This window comes from Mus pahari, chromosome 3, assembly GCF_900095145.1.
Source record: "Mus pahari chromosome 3, PAHARI_EIJ_v1.1, whole genome shotgun sequence".
NCBI lineage: Eukaryota > Metazoa > Chordata > Mammalia > Rodentia > Muridae > Mus > Mus pahari.
The window spans coordinates 76353293-76373273 of NC_034592.1; the positions used below are offsets into that span (position 1 = coordinate 76353293).

The 19981-nt window shown below is 45.3% G+C and overlaps 2 protein-coding genes across 4 annotated transcripts in view; one reads left to right on the plus strand and one right to left on the minus strand.

The window, feature by feature from the left end:
- On the plus strand, nucleotides 1-8873 carry Acp2 (acid phosphatase 2, lysosomal). The gene is made up of 11 exons (XM_021195094.2): nucleotides 1-137; nucleotides 668-763; nucleotides 1305-1391; nucleotides 2813-2965; nucleotides 3067-3165; nucleotides 3245-3334; nucleotides 3777-3909; nucleotides 4634-4716; nucleotides 4864-4970; nucleotides 5085-5260; nucleotides 7312-8873. The coding sequence occupies exons 1-11, from the start codon at nucleotides 24-26 to the stop codon at nucleotides 7443-7445; spliced, it is 1272 nt and encodes a 423-aa protein (XP_021050753.1). The 5' UTR covers nucleotides 1-23; the 3' UTR covers nucleotides 7446-8873.
- Ddb2 (damage specific DNA binding protein 2) overlaps nucleotides 8312-19981 on the minus strand; it is a 23993-nt gene continuing 12323 nt past the window's right edge. The window contains exons 4-10 of one of the 3 annotated variants that reach the window (XM_021195092.1): nucleotides 15447-15592; nucleotides 14021-14120; nucleotides 13761-13938; nucleotides 13373-13515; nucleotides 9176-9340; nucleotides 9010-9055; nucleotides 8312-8742 (exon numbers count right to left, since the gene is read on the minus strand). In XM_021195092.1, the coding sequence (XP_021050751.1) occupies nucleotides 8678-8742; nucleotides 9010-9055; nucleotides 9176-9340; nucleotides 13373-13515; nucleotides 13761-13938; nucleotides 14021-14120; nucleotides 15447-15592 (843 nt within the window). In that variant the 3' untranslated portion in view covers nucleotides 8312-8677. The remainder of the gene's footprint in view (nucleotides 8743-9009; nucleotides 9056-9175; nucleotides 9341-13372; nucleotides 13516-13760; nucleotides 13939-14020; nucleotides 14121-15446; nucleotides 15593-19981) is intronic. The other 2 variants (XM_029536132.1, XM_021195093.2) reach the window with 2 other exon arrangements.

Here is a 19981-nt window from a genome sequence, read left to right on the forward strand (position 1 = left end):
TTGCTACACAGCCCACAACAGTGATGGCCGGCAGACAGACTGGTTGGAGCCGGGCGGCTCTTCTCCAGTTCCTTCTTGGCATGTGCCTAACGGTGATGCCACCTATACAGGCCCGGAGTCTACGCTTTGTTACCTTGGTAATGGGTGACGGAGTCACCAACGGGTTCTCCGAAGCTGAAAGGGCAAAGGCCGGCTGGTAGAGGGAGGGGCAGAGCTTGTGTTCTGGGGCCGGGGTCTCACTTCTCAAGGAGGAGAAAGAACCGCTTTAGGAAGCCGCTGGCCCATCGTGGGTTGCGCCGCTGGATTCAAAATTGATTTGGCTATTTTTTTTAGGGCAGGACGACCGAGTAGGATATATTATTCCCTAGGATGGGAATTTAGTTAAAAGGTTGAAAGTCACCCATAAAGACGACTTTGATCTTTGTTTTCCCAGTCCCATTGCCCACTTCCTTCCCAGAAGGCGTTGCTTTCACTACTCTTCTACCTGTGCTTTTGGGCTTTACCTATTATCTCAGGTTACATTGCATCGCCCGAACTGGGGTCTTTTTTCATCGCTTAGTAGAGAAAGATGGAGTGAAATTTCCTTTCCTGACATGTGCAGAGGTGGGTCCTGTCCTTAACTAGAAGACCCTTCTGATTCTGTAGACAAACCATTTTCTTTGCTCAGCTGTATCGACATGGAGATCGGTCACCAGTGAAGACATATCCCAAGGACCCCTATCAGGAAGAGAAATGGCCCCAGGGATTTGGTCAGCTAACCAAGGTGGGTCAGAAGCCAACCTGCAAGGTCTCGGGATATGCTACAGAATGAATCACATCTGGAGCACAAGAAGCTGGGGCTCCTTAAACTACTAGTTTCCCACATGGGCTCTGATGGACCAGATGTCTATTTCGTTGTTTTGTTTTTGTGGTTTTGGAAATTAAACCCAGGACCTTGTCTATGCTAAGCACAGTAAGCCACATCTCTGGCTATGACCAGATTTCTTAACAACTCTGTGCCTGGGACAGTATCATTACAACTGACCACTTCTGGAATCAAATTCACTCCTTGCCAAGGGAAGAATGCCTAAATGCCATAGGACTTGTGGCAGATCCTCTCTCTTTGGCTTTTTTTTTTTTTGCAGGGGTTGGGATTTGGGGGAGGTTTAAGACAGGGTTTTCCTGTGTAACAGAGCCCTGGCTGTCCTGGACCCACTTTGGACCAGGTTGGCCTTGAACTCAGAGAGTGACTGCTAGGATCAAAAGCATGGGCCACCATGCCCAGCTCCTCTTTGGACTTTCCTAACTCTCAGGTTTGCCCACAGGAAGGGATGCTACAGCACTGGGAGCTGGGCCAGGCCCTGCGGCAACGCTACCATGGCTTTCTGAACACCTCTTACCACAGGCAAGAGGTAAGGCTGGGAGTTTGATTGGCAAGAGGACTGGGATCTTTAGATTATCTTCTGACCTCAGAGAATCTAAGGATGAGCCAGGGCAGTCAAGTTTCCCTCTTGAACTTTTGGTCCCTGGACAAGACATCTAAGAGCTGTCTAGAACACTGCTCTGGAGTCTGAATTGTTTCTGCTTGTCTTGGGAAAAGACAAAACTGACCAGGGGTCCAACTCAGACATGAGGAAGGGTCTGATAAAGTACTTTCTCTGAAACAATAAATAGGCATTTTGTCCAAGACATATTGTCACCTGAGGGCCAAGCACTGTGGTAATGCTTTTCCTATGATGGTATACCATAGAGTTATGATCTCTACCTTAGTGGAGCTTATATTAGAGCAGTCTAATAAGCTGGACAGAGCCGAGGTAAAGCAGGAAAGGGGCAGTGAAAACTGGCAAATGTGCTAGCTCCTGTAGTTCTCTGCTTACCCCAGTGGAGATAGCTGTTTCTATGGTTACTGCTTTCAGCCACAGTTGTCTCAATCCTCTAGATTACTGTTCCCTAAAGACCTAGCTCTACCCTGAGCTTGCCCTTCCCTTCCCTATTTTCTTTCTTCCTTTCCACAAGCCACCTCTCTCTGTTCCTTTTTCCCCTTCTTCCCATTTATAAAAGGGAAGGGAGTATGGTGAGGAGTGGTATCTGCCATTTGGACTCTAGGGTATTGCTTTTATGTTTTTAAACAGGGTCTCATTTTATGGCCCTGGCTAGTCTTTAGCTCAGAGATTTTCCTGTCTCTGCCTATCAAATTCTGGAATGAAGAGTGTGTACCAAACCAGTAGTGGTGGCACACAACTTTAATCCCGGCACTTATTAGGCAGAGGCAGGCAGATCTCTGAGTTCCAGGATAGCCAGGGCCACTTAGAGAAACCCTGTTTTGACAAAAGAAAAGGAAAAAAAAAAAAAAAAGTGTACACCAAGCTGAATTAGAGGCACATACCTTTAATCCAAGCACTTGGGAGGCAAAGGCTAGTGGATTCCTGAGTTTGAGGCTAGCCTGGTCTCCATAGTGAGTTTTAGGACAGAACTACACACTAAGATCCTGCCTCCATGTGTATGGATGGGGATGGACTACTCTGGCTGACAAGGACTCTGTTCTTCATGGGAGACAAACCAGTTATTGAAGTCTCCCAGACCAGATAGTTTACCAAATGAGTGCTTTTGAAGAACAGGAAAGAGTGTTTGAACTAGAGTCATTCCCACAGACTACCTTATATAGTGGTGATAGCCTGTAGCAGAATGTCTGAGGCCTTGATGAGAAGGGAGGAAGCAGAGAGGGTGTGCGTGCATGTTTATAATGTGCTGAGTAATCAACAACAGGCTCTACCCCGGGGCTCTGAGGAAGGAGCAAAAGTACTACACACAGAGTTGTGTGGCCAATCTACAGGTTTATGTGCGAAGCACAGACTTTGATCGCACTCTCATGAGCGCTGAGGCAAACCTGGCTGGACTCTTCCCTCCCAGTGAAGTTCAGCACTTCATCCCTAACATTTCGTGGCAGCCTATCCCTGTCCACACTGTGCCCATCACTGAAGACAGGGTAAGACTGGCCAGCCCTTCTTAAGTGGTGAGGGAACAACTATGGTTATGAGCCTGCTGATCCCAGACTCTTTCTCTGCCTCTTTCCCCCTTAATTTGTAGTTGCTGAAGTTTCCTTTGGGTCCATGTCCCCGTTATGAGCAGCTGCAGAATGAGACTCGGCAGACACCAGAGTATCAGAACAGAAGTATTCAGAATGCAGTGAGTTGCGGCGCGGGTATAGGTCATCAAATTGCTCTTTCCCCGGAACAGTGCTGATCTCCTGATCCATTTTTTACAGCAATTTCTGGACATGGTGGCCAATGAGACAGGGCTTACAAACGTGACCCTAGAGACCGTCTGGAATGTGTATGACACACTCTTTTGTGAGGTGAGCTAAGATGCCTGTTGGGATTGCTCTTCTGTCCTCAACAGGTCCGGGTCTCTAGGGCAGTAGAGCACATTGAGTTGATGCTACCGTCCCCCTGGGAAGGCCCAGCAAGCCCGTGCTTATGTAACCTAGGAACTTCCCTCATGGGTAAAAAGAACCTCACAGTGGGAAATGGTTTACTAGTCGTCAGCACTCTATCCCTTCTCCACCCAGAGCTCAGAGCGGTGAGATTCCTTCTGTGCTGAGTGTGCTCTTCATGCTTGAGCTTCCTTTCCAGTGCCCCACGGTCTGCCATGGCTGCAGTGGCCCCTCTGCCTCACCTCTCCGCTCTCCTCTTCCTCCCTCATACACACAGGCACCTTCCCCACCTGGGGAAGAAACCCACCCTTGGAGAGGCTCTGGCCTAGGCCTAGGGAGCTAACCTGCCCGCTGCGATACACAGCAAACCCATGGGCTGCTCCTGCCACCCTGGGCCTCACCCCAAACCGTGCAGCGTCTGAGCCAGCTAAAGGACTTCAGCTTCCTCTTCCTCTTCGGGATCCATGAACAAGTACAGAAGGCCCGGCTTCAGGGGGGTGAGTGACAAGGACAGCATGCCACCACCCTTTCCTCACAACTCTCCAGCACTGAAAATCTGCCGTGGGAGCTCCTCACACCTATGCTGCCTAGGATAATTCTGTTCTTTCAAAGCCAGATCTCCCGGCCATCCCCGCTAGTTGCCCACATCTCCCAGTTGTCTGTACTTAGTCACAGGCCTCACTCTATGGAGCTCTGGTCAAGCCAGCTTGAACTCTGTGTCGACCAGGCCGGTCTCACAGAGATGTACTTGCTTCTACCTCCCAAGGGCTGGAATTAAAGGTGTGTGCTAACTGCCTGCCATTCTTTTTAAAGATTTATTTATTTTATGTATATGAGCATACTGTAGCGGCCTTCAGACACACCAGAAGAGGGCATCATATCCTATTACCTTTGAGAATGCAGTAGTTTTCAAAGTGTGCATACAGCAGGTGCTCTGGCATAAACCAACATCTTGTGTATTGTGAAGCAGTCTTAAGTTTACACTGTGTTCGTACTGTTAAGTCATGATCAGTGCCTTCTACTCCTTTCTACACCTGTATTTACATACTAATAGCTTGCTTTATCTGTCTTCTCTATAAACATGACAGTTCTTAGGAGTAGGTGGTATAGAATTCCAGTATGGTCCCCATGAACTAGAAGAATTCTCTAAGACTAGCATATGATGAGAGAAGCAGATCAGTGATGGTCAAGACACTGACACTTGAAATTTCTCTTCTTCAGGAGTTCTGCTGGCTCAGATATTGAAGAACCTGACCCTAATGGCAACTACCTCTCAGTTCCCTAAGCTTCTGGTTTATTCTGCGGTAAGCTTCAACCCTATCCCCCCCCCCACCCGCTCCTTCCCACCCACCCAACACACAAGTATGAAAACAGGAATTGGGTATTTCCCCCGATCCAGTTCCTGGAATGTGGAGGAGCAACAATCTTATGAGCAGCCCTTCTCCTTACAGCATGACACTACCCTGGTTGCTCTGCAAATGGCACTGAATGTCTACAATGGGAAGCAAGCTCCCTATGCTTCCTGCCACATATTTGAACTGTACCAGGAAGATAACGGGTAAGTGGGGCTACCAGGTGTCTTCTAAAGAGGCACTGGGATGGCTGAGGGAAACCCAGAGACTCAGTTATGGGCATGGTGAACATCCCTAACTTGCTTCCTGTCAACTCTTAGGAATTTCTCAGTCGAGATGTACTTTCGGAATGACAGTAAGAAGGCACCCTGGCCTCTGATCCTGCCTGGCTGTCCTCACCGTTGCCCACTGCAGGATTTCCTTCGCCTCACAGAGCCTGTCATACCCAAGGACTGGCAGAAGGAGTGCCAGCTAGCAAATGATACTGCAGACACAGGTGAGCTGCCACCCACTTCTGTACTAATCATATCCCGGGACAGTTCAGATCACATGCAGATATCTTCAGGGAGCAGATATATTTGCAGCCATCTTTCTGCCTTTCCCTGGACAGCCTTCTTAACCCTAAGACCATATTTATGTACTCTTCCCATTCTTCACCCTCAGGTGATATTCTAATCACTGAGAAATAAGCATTACCAGGAGAGGACTGTCATTCTCCCGCCCCATCTATCAGCTTACCTGCTTATGTAAAATAGTATTCAGGTGCAACCTCTCCACTTAGCTGTGTCAGTCTTTTCTCCCATTCGCTGGGATCACGGTCTCTTGTCCTCTGGATAACTTCCGTTGCAAAGCTTAACAAAGACTTCTTAGACTCACTTCTGTAGTCTCACTTTCTCTCTCTGATCTCTTTGAGGGATCCTTTAAAGAGCTGCCTACATTCTGGCTTTACTTCCTTGGACTTTTTATCTCAGATTTGATCTTAAACAATTTTGTATCACTTTTTGCTGCAATGAAGCTGTTGCCAAATAATCAATTCCTAGTCAGCTTCTCTCACCTCAGCAGCAGTTGCCATTTCTTCCTTAAACACATTTTTTTTTTTAAAGTGTTGTAGACATAGCTCAGTGGTAGAATCCATGGCTAGCATGTATAAAGTCCTAGATTCCCTCCCCGACTAAACTGCAATACAGGAACAACCATTTTCACGACTTCAGTTTTTTTTACTTACTACAAATTCCTTACTGTTTTCCCCCTTCTCTAATAATGGATGGCCTGAGGCTTATCTCTATCCCCTTTCCTATCTGTCCTGACTCCCAAGGATCTCATCCAACCTCATGGCTTTCCTACCTCATCTGTATGGTAAGTTAAGTTCCACTTTTTGTAATATGCTTAGATTTATAACTTCTGAGCTAGGCTTTCCCCAGCTGCCTCTTCTCTCCATGAATGTCACATGAGGCATCTACGTTGTATCTAAAAACAGCATTCTCTTCTCAGATCTACTTGTTCATCTTACAATTGTCAATTTAATGGATGCTACATTAGTCTCATAATCACACAGTGTACCATTAGGCATTCTCTTCCTTATACCCCACCACCCGGCCCACCAGCAGATTCTAGTTGTTCTGCTTCTCGTATGTTGAGCTCTTGCCTCTCCAGACTAATACTATCAGTTCTTGCCTGAACTGCTCAAAAACTATTCTTGCCCCCGCCAATCTCAAGACAGCAGAGTTAATTTCTTAAGAAATATAAATAAATTGAGGCTAGGTGTGTAGCTCAGTTGGTAGGGTACTTGCTCTACCAACTAAACTAAAGGAAGAACAACCCCTTAATTGAATTCCCAGCACTGCATAAACTGGGTGTGGTAGTGTACACATCTAATTCCGGCACTCAGGTGGGGGTAAGAGGATCAGAAGTTCAAGGTCATCCTCTACTACATAGTCAATTTTGAGACAGTCTGGGCTATATGAGACCATGTCTGTTTGGTTTGTTTGTTTGTTTGTTTTTTAAAATGTGCATGTGTTAACCACACACCAGACCCAGGTTCTCTACCATGACTGCCCTGCCCTGCCCTGCCCTCTTGGCCTGGATGTCTTCTGCTTCCTAGTGCATACTCAGCACTCATACTCCATCTTGCTGAATCCAGAACTGAAGCCTGCTCTCCTATCAGACGTGTCCTCCTTCCCCACTCCATGACTCTGCTCTCATCTGTTTTACTTCTTTGTTTTTTGGTTTTGTTTTTTTCAGGACAGGGTTTCCCTGTGTAGCCCTGGCTGTCCTGGAACTCACTCTGTAGACCAGGCTGGCTTCATGTTTTACTTCTTGACCCCAGGTCTGGTCCTATTTCCTCAGTGATTTCTGACTTATCTTGGTGCCATTACTATGGAGTGCTTGCTTGTTTACTGGATCTCTTCTCTAGGATGCAGAGTCCCAGAGCAGACTGTCTTGACCACCCCTGTATTTCCATTTGTCACAGTCCCTGGCTTGGGGTAGGCGCTCTGCATTTGTGGGACGGATACTAATGCTGCCTTTCTCTTCCTCTCCCCTGCCCAGAGGTGATTGTGGCATTGGCTGTTTGTGGCTCCATCCTCTTCCTTCTAATAGTGTTGCTCCTCACCATCCTCTTCCGGATGCAGGCCCAGCCTCCTGGGTACCACCATGTTGCAGACAGGGAAGACCATGCTTGACAACCACTCAGGCCCCTTCCCTCTGCCTCCTAGGAGAGGTGGGCTGAGTCCTCGCTCCTGACCATTGCTGATCCCAGCCCAGGGACAGGGTTAGCTTTCCTGATTACCTACGCCCAAATGAATGAGTGAGGCTCGGCTGGGTGCATGACACCTGGGGCTCACCATCTTCATGCCTGATGTTTACCATGTACTCTGTTGGACACTGGCTTTCTCTAAATGGGATTTGCCTCTTCTATATTCCCTAAGGACTTGAGATACTGACAAGCATTCAGGTTTCACTCAAGACCTGGGACTAAAAAACAAAACAAAACAACAAAAAAGCCCACAAAAACCTGAAGGAGCTGGTACTGGATCTGCCTTGCTCTTCCACCAAGCCTTGCTCTTTATCTTCTAGCCTACATCTTTGGCAAATGGCTTGGAGGACATTGTCCCTTGGTACTTTTTTAGAGGCAAAAACTGCAAATTACTAGGAGTATAAAATATGGCTATCAAGAACTCGGGTCATCCAACAGCAAAGTCACCCTTTGGCTGAGGCTACCGTCAGTGCCAACCGCAGGCAGGTCTGAAGGATACTTGGGCTCTACCTGGATGACAGTGGGAGGACACAGGTAGGAGTGAAACACATGGAATCATGAGGTGACTCTCCTCAGCTGGGCTGGACTCTTCAGGGACGTGAAGTAAATGCAGCCGGTGAACCGTACACCTTGACTGTGGCCCCTAAGGGCTGAAGTAGCTCCGAGGAAATGAAGGTTTTGACTGTGAGTGCTGGTTCTGTGCCTTTTTTCCCTTCCCCATTTCTGACATGCAAGGAGCACTCTTACCAGGTCAGTACTGGATCTACTCAGAAACCCCGCTGGGCTTTTGGGTTTTTAGTTAGATACAAAGGATATGCTTTTATTGGCCATGCTAAAATTGAACATAAGAATTTAAAAATTCTCTGGTTATTCTGCTCCTATACATCACAAAAAAGAAAAGTACCTTGGCTCTAGCATAAACTTGGCCTCCAGGCTAGACACAGCTGGGACCCTGAGGGTAGTTGGTTTACCCTTTAATTTTCTGGAGCAAAATCTAGAGCAGTAACATGTCAGTATCCTAGTCCCACAGTATCCCTCTTCACAAGTGTCCCTGCCCCAAACCTAAGAATTGGGTACTTCTGGCCTATTAACAAACAGCCACTCCTCACAGAATGTGTTCTCATCTGTGGGGTCCAGTATTGCTGTCCCACACCATCTTCATAGTTTTTCATGAGCTTTCTGTGACCCATCTTTCTCTTGGCTCCAAATGAGAATATGATAACCTAGAAAAAACAAGAAGTCCGAGTGACCCCTTCTGTTGCTGGTCTGTATCAGAGGTTGGGGCTGTCTTGGGGAACTAACAGACTGACATTGCCATGACCAAAATAAAGCCAGATGGGTGACCTAGGCTAGATACCGCTGTCTCCCAGATATATTTACTGCCCACTGTCCTGGGACAAATAATGCAGAGCTATGGTGAATTTACCCTCCACTGCAACCTCGGATAGAGTCAGGCTTAGACAGTTTGAGATACAATTGCTTTTACTCACCCATAGTAGAGGCCAGTGTGTCTCCCATAGGATTAAACTCATTGAGCTACAAAAGTAAGAGTATCAGTGTGAAGCTGGGTTGAAGGCCCTACAGAGGCAGTATACGGGAACTAATTCTGATCAGACATCCCCTGCTTCCTCCCATCACTGGGGGCCCAAGTCTCACCGAAGTAATACCGGAATATCCTGGATCATAGAGCTGACACATCATCTTCCCCGAGCTTCCATCAAACACATCTATTGTCCTTAGTTCATAGGGAACACAACTTTTAAGATTAGGGTCTGGGTATCGGCCCACAACGATGAGGTTGTGCCGTGAATGCCAGGTCGCCTAGGAAACAGAGAGGTCAGTCAGAATGTATTTTTTGAAGTTAGGGATGAAGACTTGGTTGGTACAAGTACACCTGAGTTTGGATCCCCAGCATCCCTATACAAATCTTGTCATCATGCACCTAGAATTCCAGCTGGGGGGTAGAGACAGGATGCCCGGAACTTGCTAGCTATCTACTCCAGCCAAATCAGTGGGTTCCAGGTTCAGTGAGAAACCGTTTCAAAAATAAGATGGAGGATAACTGAGAAAGACACCTGCTGTCAAGCCTGCACACACAAAGTATTCTTTAGGGCTGGATATCCAGTTCTGGGCAGAGCACCTACATAGTATACACAAGGCTGTATGTTTGATCCCAGAATCTCTCACACAGACCAGCCTGGTCTGCACAGAAACCCTGTCTTGAAAAAACAAAAGTCTGAACAAGGATAATGGGAAAACATGTGTTAAGAGCCAGAGGTGTTCAGTGGTAAAGATCTTACTTAGCATGCACAAGTGTTCAGTCCCCAGAATTGCCAAAACAACAACAACAAAAAAAACCCACCAAAAAAATAAATAAATAACGAAACAAAAATGCCCAAGTTGGTATCATCTTAAGAAACTGCAAAGCAGGGCGTGGTGGTGCACGCCTTTAATCCCAGCACTTGGGAGGCAGAGACAGGCGGATTTCTGAGTTTCCAGGTGATACAGTGCCCTCTTCTGGACTATAGACACACACAGTGAGTGTGTATGACTACATATGTATGTGTATGTGCATATTTTTCTCTTTATAACCACTCATAAGTCAAGAAGAACCCAATACTGCATGTAAGACAAGTATGAGGGCTGGCTAGACCACTCAGGCATCTGACCCCAACCAAGCCTGATAACCTGAGTTGGATCCCGAGAGTCCATGTAGTGGGAGGGGAAACCAACTCTGCCCACTGTGGCATGAGGGTATGGGCACACACATAACATTTATACATAAAAGTGTTTTTAATTGTCAAAAGACTTCTCTGTGTAGCCCTGGCTGTCCTAGAACTCACTCTGTAGACCAGGCTGACCTCGAACTCAGAAATCCGCCTGCCTCTGCCTCCCAAGTGCTGGGATTAAAGGCGTGCGCCACCACACCTGGCCTTCTCTTTCTTCTTTTATTTTAAAGATATTTTAAAACCAATTTTTGTATACTGTCTCACCCTATGTACTCCTGGCTGTCCTGAAACTTGCTCTGTAGATCCAGATGGCCTCAAACTACTGGGATTAAAGGCATGCACCACCACCACCTGGTAAAGATTTATTTCTTATATGTGTGAGTATTTTGCTTGTATGTATATAAGTATACTATAAGTTTACCTAGTGCCTGCAGAGGCCACAAGAGGGCACTGGAAGAAGAGGTAGAGGCAGTTGTGAGCCAGCATGTAGGTACTAGGACTTAAACTCAGGTCCTCTGAAAGAACAGCATTGTTTTTAATTGCTGAGCCATCTCTCTAGCTCCTTTCCTGCATCCTGCAGTTTCTTAAGGTGATACCAACTTGGGCATTTTTGTTTTGTGGTTTGTTTATTTGTGTAATTCTGGGGCTGAACCTTTGTGCATGCTAGGCACGGTCTTTTTTTTTTTTTTTTTTTNGGATGGTTGTGAGCCACCATGTGGTTGCTGGGATTTGAACTCTGCACCTTTGGAAGAGCAGTCGGGTGCTCTTACCTGCTGAGCCATCTCACCAGCCCGCTAGGCACGGTCTTAACGACTGAGCACCTCTGGCTCTTAACAAATGTTCCCATCAGCCTTGTTCAGATCTTTTGGAGGAAGGATGCTGGGGAGGGGGGTTGGATCTTCTTTTGTTATTGTTGTTTTGTTTGTTTTTTCTACCAAGACAATTTCTCTGTGTAGCCCTGGCTGTCCTGGAACTCCCTCTGTAGACCAGGCTGGCCTCGAACTCAGAAATCCACCTGCCTCTGCCTCTGCCTCCCGAGTGCTGGGATTGGAGGTGTTTGCTACTATTGCCAAGCAACCTTGTTTAGACATTAACCTAAGACATAAAACTATAACAAAACAAAAAGCCTCCGGTAAACAACAACAAAGGACTTAGGCTCTGAAGTGGCCCCACTACTACTCTTCCTCTATCCATGCATAACAAAGCCTTGGATAGAAAGTCACTGGTGTGAAGGGGAAGGAAAGAAAACCTTCATTCCCTAGACCATACCACTCAAAACAAATCTAACAGGTTTTTTTTTGTTGTTTTGGTTTGGTTTGGTTTTGTGTGATAGAATTGAATTAGGCTTTTCCTAATTTCAAAACAGGTCTTGATTTTTATGAGACAGAGGTTATACTGTGTAGCCCAGGAATCCTAAAATCTCCAATCCTTCCTCAACCTGAAGTGCTAGGATTATACTTTGTGCCCAATGCACAGCTTTAAGACAGTTTTGAAGGAAAAAAGAGAAGATCAAGAGAAGAGGGGCTGGAGAGACAACTCAGTGGTTAAGAGCACTGGCTACTCTTTCAGAGGACATAGGTTTCCTAGCACCTATGATGTTAGCTCACAATCATCTGTAACTCCAGTTCCAGGAGATCCCATTCCCTCTTCTGACCTCCAACGGCACATATGCACATGGTACACAGACATGTATGCAAATAAAACATCCATACATGCACCTGGAGAGATGGCTCAATGGTGAAGAGCACTCACTGCTCCTTCAAAGGTCCTGAGTTCAATTCCCAGCACCCACATGACAGCTCACAACTGTCTGATGCCAACTTCAAGTGTACAGATGTACATACAGAAAAGTATCCATCTTTCTCTATATATTTTTTTTCTCTTTAATATACATATATATATGTGTGTGTGTGTGTATGTATGTATATGTGTGTATATATGTATATATATATATGATCTATATTATCTCTCTTAGAAAAGTCACCCATACACATTAAATAAATAATACTTATTTATTTAGTGGCTTGGAAGTAGTTGCAGAAACAAAAATAGATGTTGTCATCAATGGATATGATGGGACAGAAGAGCACCCAGCCTAGCAAGAGCAGTAACTGGCTATGAACTCCTGCTTCTACCCCCCAGGTGCCAGGATTACCAGTGTATACTACCACACCTGGTAATTTATGTATGCCATCATGGTACCCCTAATGTTTTGCATACTAAGTAAACACTCTACCACTGAGCAACAACCCCAGAAAAATCCTTTTGTGTGCATGTGACAGAATCTCAATATGTAGTCATGGCTGGCCTTGAACTCACATAGATCTGCCTGCCTCTGCCTCCGGAGTGCCGGGATTAAAGGCGTGCGCCACGATACCTGGCTTCAGAAGAATCTTAATATTGCTTATTATTGGTTTTGATCTGAAGTATGTGAGATACTAAGTTTTATTTAAAAGTGTTTATGAAGTACTTATCAAGGGCTAGGCATGGTGTCAGGTGTTTTATGTATCCTGACTCATCTTCACAAAACCCTACTAGTTAGGTACTATCCCTCTTTCAGATGAAACAGAGGTCTAAATTGGGAAACTAAGGGTCTTATTTCTATTGTTAGAAACCACTTAAACCTGCAAGGCAATCCAATAATGTTAGTTTAGTTTATGGGTCAGCTGCAAAACATGGAAACTGAAACAGGGCAGAGCAAAGGATCAAGGTCATAGAGAATGCCCACAGTAAGCCTAATGCTAGGCTGAAAAGTTTAGAAAGTTAGCTCATAAGATGTACTAAGAAAACTCTGGGTGCTTAGTGTGGATGGTGGTGCATGCCTTTAACACCAAACACTGGGGAGGCAGAAGCAGATCTCTACAGGGTCAAGACTAGCTTTGTCTATGTAGCAAATTCTAGGCTAGCCAGGTATACATAGTAAGACCCTACACATCAAAAAGAAAGAACTCTCAATGGAATAATTAAAGAAATGGGATAAAAGGAACAGATAAAGCCAAAGAATTAAGGGGCCTGTTTTGTGTCAGTTATTTTGAGATTGTAGGCTGTGTATGTGACCCTTCCCCCAACGTGGAAAGATCTGGCCCCTTCCCATAATGACAGATCCCTTTCTTTTGTCACTCACCTTGATGGGTGTGAGGTGCTGAAAATGGCGGTGAGGGTGGGAGATCAGATTCAGGGGGCTATCCCACTGGGAGGCAGAGTAAACCCGAATCTCATTGTTCTGGTCAGTAGTCAGGAGCCGAGCTCCATCTGGGCTAAAACAAGCTGACAAAGTGAAAAGCCCTTAAGCTGAAGGAAGCCTCAGCCCCTGGTATCCTGACCTTCCAAATTACCATTCCTTTCTAGGTAATGATAGGAGAGGTCAATCTGGACTATGAACAAAACTACCATGGAAACTCCACTGCCAAAGGAACTGTCAGAGCCAGAAAGTGTCCTACACACCATTGACCTAATGGCTAGTGAGGAGAAAGACAGGGTCCATAAGAAAGATGGGGTTTGGGATGTCACACCTGCATTGACAGGATGCCTGTGAGGCAGTGAGTACAGGAAGCTGTCTTTCCCTTTAATTTGGCGCAGGTCCCAAATCTTCACTGTTTGATCTATTGAGGCTGTGGCCAGAAGCCAATCACAGCAGGGATTCAGGGCCACGTGGGCTACTTTCTTTTTGTGCATTCTGAGGTTCCAAAGCTGCAGAGATAAGTTTGGTTCAGGTGTTGATACAGAACCAAAGAGGGGTGAGGGGATGGGGAGTGGGCCACACAGTACCCACCTCCTTGCCATCTGTGCTCATCAGGATCACGTGTCCCATATTGTCTCCTGTAACCACCACTCTGCTCTTGGCAGAAACGTCAAGGCTGCAAAACCAGACCCTAGAGGGAGAAAGTGTGCTGTACGACCCTTTGAGACCGAGATAGTCTGTTTAGTCACTGTGGCAGCTCCAGTATCAAGTATTTGTTGAATCAATGAGTAACTGTCTTACTATAAATTTCCAGTGGAGGGTTCTCAGTCTTGTTTACCTTGCAGAAAAGGGCTGTGAAAGAGTGCAGAAAGAGTTGACAAAACTCTGAAATTTGTCCAGTTATTGCTGGGCCCAGAATCCTCAGCTAGTTCCTGGAACCTCAGAGCCACAAAACAAATTACAAGGCTAGCTTGCTCCCCACAGCGCAGGTTCTGAAGAGCCTTATTTACTATTCCCACACTCATCACTCCTCAGTCTTTGCACCAAAGGAGAGGGCAAACCAAACAGGAACTGTTCAGCGGAGCTCCTCGAAGTTGACTAGACGTGAACATGTCCCCTTCTGAGCATTTAGGGGGGAAAAACATCAAGGAACCAGAACCTTTTTACTCTCGAAAACTGTATGAGAACAGAGACTCAAGAAGCAGCTAGTTCATGGATGCTGATTTGAAGCCAAGAGAACTCCAAGTCCATCTAGTCCCCTCTCCTGATAGTGTTGTTCTCAACCTTATAGGACAGCCCAGAATAATAACTCACTTAGACTCACTGCACACACCCAGGTATCACTCCTTAGAAGAAGTGTGCCTCGGCTAGACACCACAGTGGCCTGCATGTGTAACCTCTCCAGCCGCTTGTTCTTAGGAGAGACTCTCCTACCCATTAGCACGTCCACTAAGGAAACAGTGAGGCCATTGCATCCCAGAAAATGGAGGGCAATGACACTGCACTTCTCTGTTTTCTTTTCTTTCCTGTCCCCCCTTTGTCCTTTCTTTTTTTAAGATCGGCCCTCACTAAGTAGTCCTAGATGGACCCGGCTGATTTAGAAACACCAGCCTCTGCCTCCTGACTGCTGCCATTAAAGGTAAATGCCACCACATGTGGCTAAACTTCAGTTCTCGATTCCTGCTCTACTCTGTAAATACCTTTCTAAGCAAATACCATGTTGATTTATCCTGTGAAAGTAAAGGTCTAATTTAATACGGCTATAACTTACAGAAGTAATTAAGCCCTTCCATCAAAGACAAGAGCTAAGGATCCAGAACACCTTCCTAGTGTAATGACCCACTTGGGTCAAAGTCAGAGCAGCCAGAATCTAAGGGAGAAAAGGAATGGTGCAAAGTGGCTAAGATCCCTGTCTTCCCTGTGCTGGGCCAAATTGACAGAAACAGAACTGGGTATGTTCTCAGCAAACTGCATCTAGAGCTTAGAAGCCATTTCCCTTACTAGTTAAACTACTCACTTGCAAGAGTTTGAGCTGGTATAAACTCTGAGAATGTTGCCTTTAAAATCCTGCAGCCTGGTTGTTCCCTCCATTGAGGAGGCAAAAAACTGGTTGGTATTGAGATGGTTAAACTTCAGCCCAGTGATGCTTCCTCCAGCTCCAATCTAACATGAGGAAGGAAAAGCCAGTGAGTAATGATGGGTCAGAAGTGTGGGACCAGGTCTGGGCACCGAGGCAGCAACACCAAGGCCAGCATAGATACCTGACATTAGAATGTCTGTTTTTAAGGCTTTATTTTGACTTTTATATTGTTGATTAAGACGTAGTAAATATGACTGGTTCTGGTACACGGCTCTTTAATTTCAACACACACAAATATTTGAATAGAGTAGCCAACCCCAAAATTAAGATGCAAACACTATTTATTGACTCCATAAAAACTCCCTCATGCTGCCCTACTTTATCACATTTCCCGGCTTACGTTCTCACGTTCAACCCTTGGAAACCACAGCATGCTCTTATTAGAAGAGCTTCAGCTCAAAAAAAGCGATGTTTGGTGGACAGGAATCTGTGTTCTTTCCTCTCCTTCCAGACATTTTAAGCAGTGATGACAACCTGTGAAGAGCCTGGAGGTCTAGGAAGTGTGAGAGCACTTGCCTAGTATGTACAGGGCCCTGGGTTTGACCCCCAACTACACCCACACACACACCCCCACACACAAATTAGAAAGGGAGAGGAGTATCACCTATGGCTTAACATTATTAAGAGGCTAGAGAGATGGCTTCATGGTTAAGAGCACCTACTGCTGTTTGGAGTTCAGTTCCTAGCATCTACATAAGATGGCTCAAATTGCATATAACTCCAACTCCAGGTCATCCAGTACCCTCTTCTGGCCTCCTGTACACATGGCATGATGCATGTACACAAACACACATGCATGCACACAGACACCTTAATTAATTTAAAAAAACAAAAAACAAAAAACAAGCTGGGCGTGGTGGCGCACGCCTTTAATCCCAGCACTTGGGAGGCAGAGGCAGGCGGATTTCTGAGTTTGAGGCTAGCCTGGTCTACAGAGTGAGTGAGTTCCAGGACAGCCTGGAAAAAAACAAAACCCCAACCAACCAAGCCAGGCATAGGAGCACACACCATTAGCCAGCAGTTGAGAGGCAGAGACAGACAGATCTCTGAGTTCAAGGCCTACTTGGTCTACATAGTGAGTTTCAGGACTATATATAGTTCCAGGGCTAATAGACTATCTCAAATAAAGTAACAAATACAGTAAGAGCTGAAGCCAGGCAGTGGTGGCACACGCCTTTAATCCCAGCATTGAGTAGGCAGAGGCAGGTGGATTTCTGTTTGAGGCCAGCCTGTTCTACAAAGCTGGTTCCAGGTGAGTCAGAGCTGTTATACAGAGAAACCCTGTCTTGAAAAGAGAGGGAGAAAGGGAGAGGGAGGGGGGGAGGGAGGAGAGAAGAGAGAGGGAGGGAGGGAGTCTCTGCTTGTGGACGTTGTACATCGTGGTGCGGAGCCTAGTGCGCACCACGATGTACAACGTCCACAAGCAGGGTTTCTCTGTATAGCCCTGGCTGTCCTGGAACTCACTTTGTAGACCAGGCTGGCCTCGAACTCAGAAATCTGCCTGCCTCTGCCTCCCGAGTGCTGGGATTAAAGGTGTGGGCCACCACGCCTGGCTCTTCCCACTTCTTGTACAGCTGCACCAGCCTCTAAGTTTGAACAAGGTCATCAATATAACAAGCACTTAACTGACATAACATACTGGCATGCTCTGATTTTGTTTTTAGATAGGGTCTCCTGCGGTAGCCCTGGAGAGTCTGGAACTGAGATATCTGCATACCTATGCCTCCTCAAGGCCAGGATTGAAGGTTGTGCCACCACTCCCAGCTGTAAGAACGTGCTAACCAATGTCCATTGTCTCTTAAACCTTCTACTAGTAAGACAATTTACTGTTCTCACTAGTTGACCAGGCTTCACTATTTCAGGACATCACCGCTGCCCCCACCCCCAACCCCATTCCTCTCTCCTACCTGCTGAATGGCTGGCCTTATCCTGTTTAGGCCCAGACTGTATTGCTAAGCTACCATTCTGATACAACCTGCACTGACATCCATCTCAACTTAATGGGATCCAGAAACTGGTCTGAGGCCATTATGGCCTCCCTACTGTGTAAGTGTCTGCTTGCATCTACTTAATGATTTTCCGGTTGACTATTTGGAAAGGTAAGGAAAGAGGAGGCGGCAAGTATAGATGTCAATCCTGAACAATCCACTGGCTAAAAAGAGTGAATAATTTCCAAATTTAAGGTAAGTGTAACCTTGATAGGCAAATCTATCAAAGAATTTAGAAGAATTGCTGGGAAATTTTATACACGAACACAAAAAAAGGCAAGTTCTGAAGAATATTATCAATCTAAGTCCAGTGATTATTTCAAAAGGTCAAGTACATTATGATTAGGATGGATTTGTTCCAGGAAGCAACGTTGGCTTAAATATTAAAAGTTGAGCCTGGAATGGTAGCATGTGCCTGTAATCCCAGCACTAGGCAGGAGTTCAAGGCTACCTTGGGCCTTATTTTTAAAACAGTTAGAACTTGGTTCAAACAAACAAACAAAAAAAAAAAAAAAACAAAATTTAATTAAGCATCAAAGGAAACAAGAATGAAAAAGCAACCTATAGAATGGAAGAAAATACTTGGAAGTCATAAATTTGAGAAAAGGTTAATAGTTATATTAACTCAAAACCATAACTAAGCAACAAACAAAAACAAAATATCCACTAAAAGACACATAGATATTCAACATACATATGAAAAGGTACTCATCATCACTTAGAGAAACACAAGAAAACTACAATACTATCTCCACACCTTACAAAGGACGGAAAATAATGTTGGTGAGGATTTGGAGGAACTGGAATTCTTGTGCACTCTTTTAAAAAATTATTTTGTATTGAAAATAGATTTTAAAAAATATAATATATTCTGATTATGGTTTTCCCTTGCCCCATCTTGTGCATTCTTGATGGCAATGCAATTCAAGATGGTGTAGGCACTATTAAGAACAGTATAGGGGTTCCTTAAAAAGTAGCATTAGCATTTGATCCAGCAATCCCATTGTTGGCTATACATCCCAAAGAATGGAATGCAGGCTATCTCAAAGAGCTGTGGACATACCCATCTTCATTACAACATTTACAATAACTACATTTATTATAATAGTCCAGTGGTGGAATCAATTCAACTGCCCATCTATAGGAAAATGGGTTGTTTGGTGCTGAAGAGATGGCTCAGCTGTTAAGAGCACTGGCTGCTCTTGCAGAGGACCTGGGTTCAATTTCCAGCACCCACATGATAGCTCACAACTGTCTTTAACTCCAGCTCCAAGAGATCTGACATCCTCTCCTGGCCTCTGTGGTCACTGCAAGTCACACACATACACACACACCCATACTTAAAACTGAATAAAATTTTTAAAAAGAAATAGTGTTGGAATGTAGAGTATGTAATACAACATTGTTTAGCCTTATTAAAGAAGGCCAAGCATAGTGGCACTCAGGAACTGAGGCAGGACTGCATGCTTAATACCATTCTGGGCTAGTGAGAATTTCTTAAATGAGCATTTAAAAACGAAAGTGACAAGGACGTATGGAATAGCCACATATTTACCATCATACTAGAGGTCTATGTCAAAGAGAGAGTGGGAATAAATAACACTAGAGTGATAAAGAAATTAAACTTGGGGGCTGGTGAGATGGCTCAGTGGTTAAGAGCATTGACTGCTCTTCTCAAGGTCCTGAGTTCAAATCCCAGCAACCACATGGTGGCTCACAACCATCCATAATGAGATCTGATGCCCTCTTCTGGTGTATCTAAAGACAGCTACAGTGTACTTACATATAATAAAAAATAAATCTTTAAAAAAAATTAAACTTATCATATTTAGGTAATAAGATTATATAGGAAAAAGTTAAATCTTGAGCTGCAGTTTTCATTATTTATTATGTGTATAGGTGTTTGTCCTGCATGTATGCTTGTGTATCACATGTGTGGCTAGTACCAGTGGAAACCAGAAGAGAGGAGCAAGCCCACATGTGAGTGCTGAGAATTGAACCCAGGTCCTCTGTAAGAACAGCCAGTGGTCTTAACTGCTGAGCCATCTTTCTAGCCCCACATAGAAAACAAAACAAAACCCCCTGCCCCAGTTTTTTGGGTTTATTTTATGCGTGTTTTACCTGCATCTATGCATGTATACCACATGCATGCCTGATGCCCCTGGAAGTCAGAAAAGGGTCTTGACTCCCCTGAAACAAATCATGGATGTTTTTGAGCCACCGTGTGGGAGCTGGGAACAGATACCAGGTCTTCTGCAGAAGCAAAGCTCTTAACCTTTGAGCCATCTCTCCAGCCCAAAGGAGGGAAAAATGTTTTAAGTAGTTTTGCCAGGTGTGGTTGTATGTGCTGTAATCCCAGCACTTGAGAGGCTATGGGAGGAGGTCTGCCATAAGTGAAGCCAGCCTGAACTCTATGACCCTTAT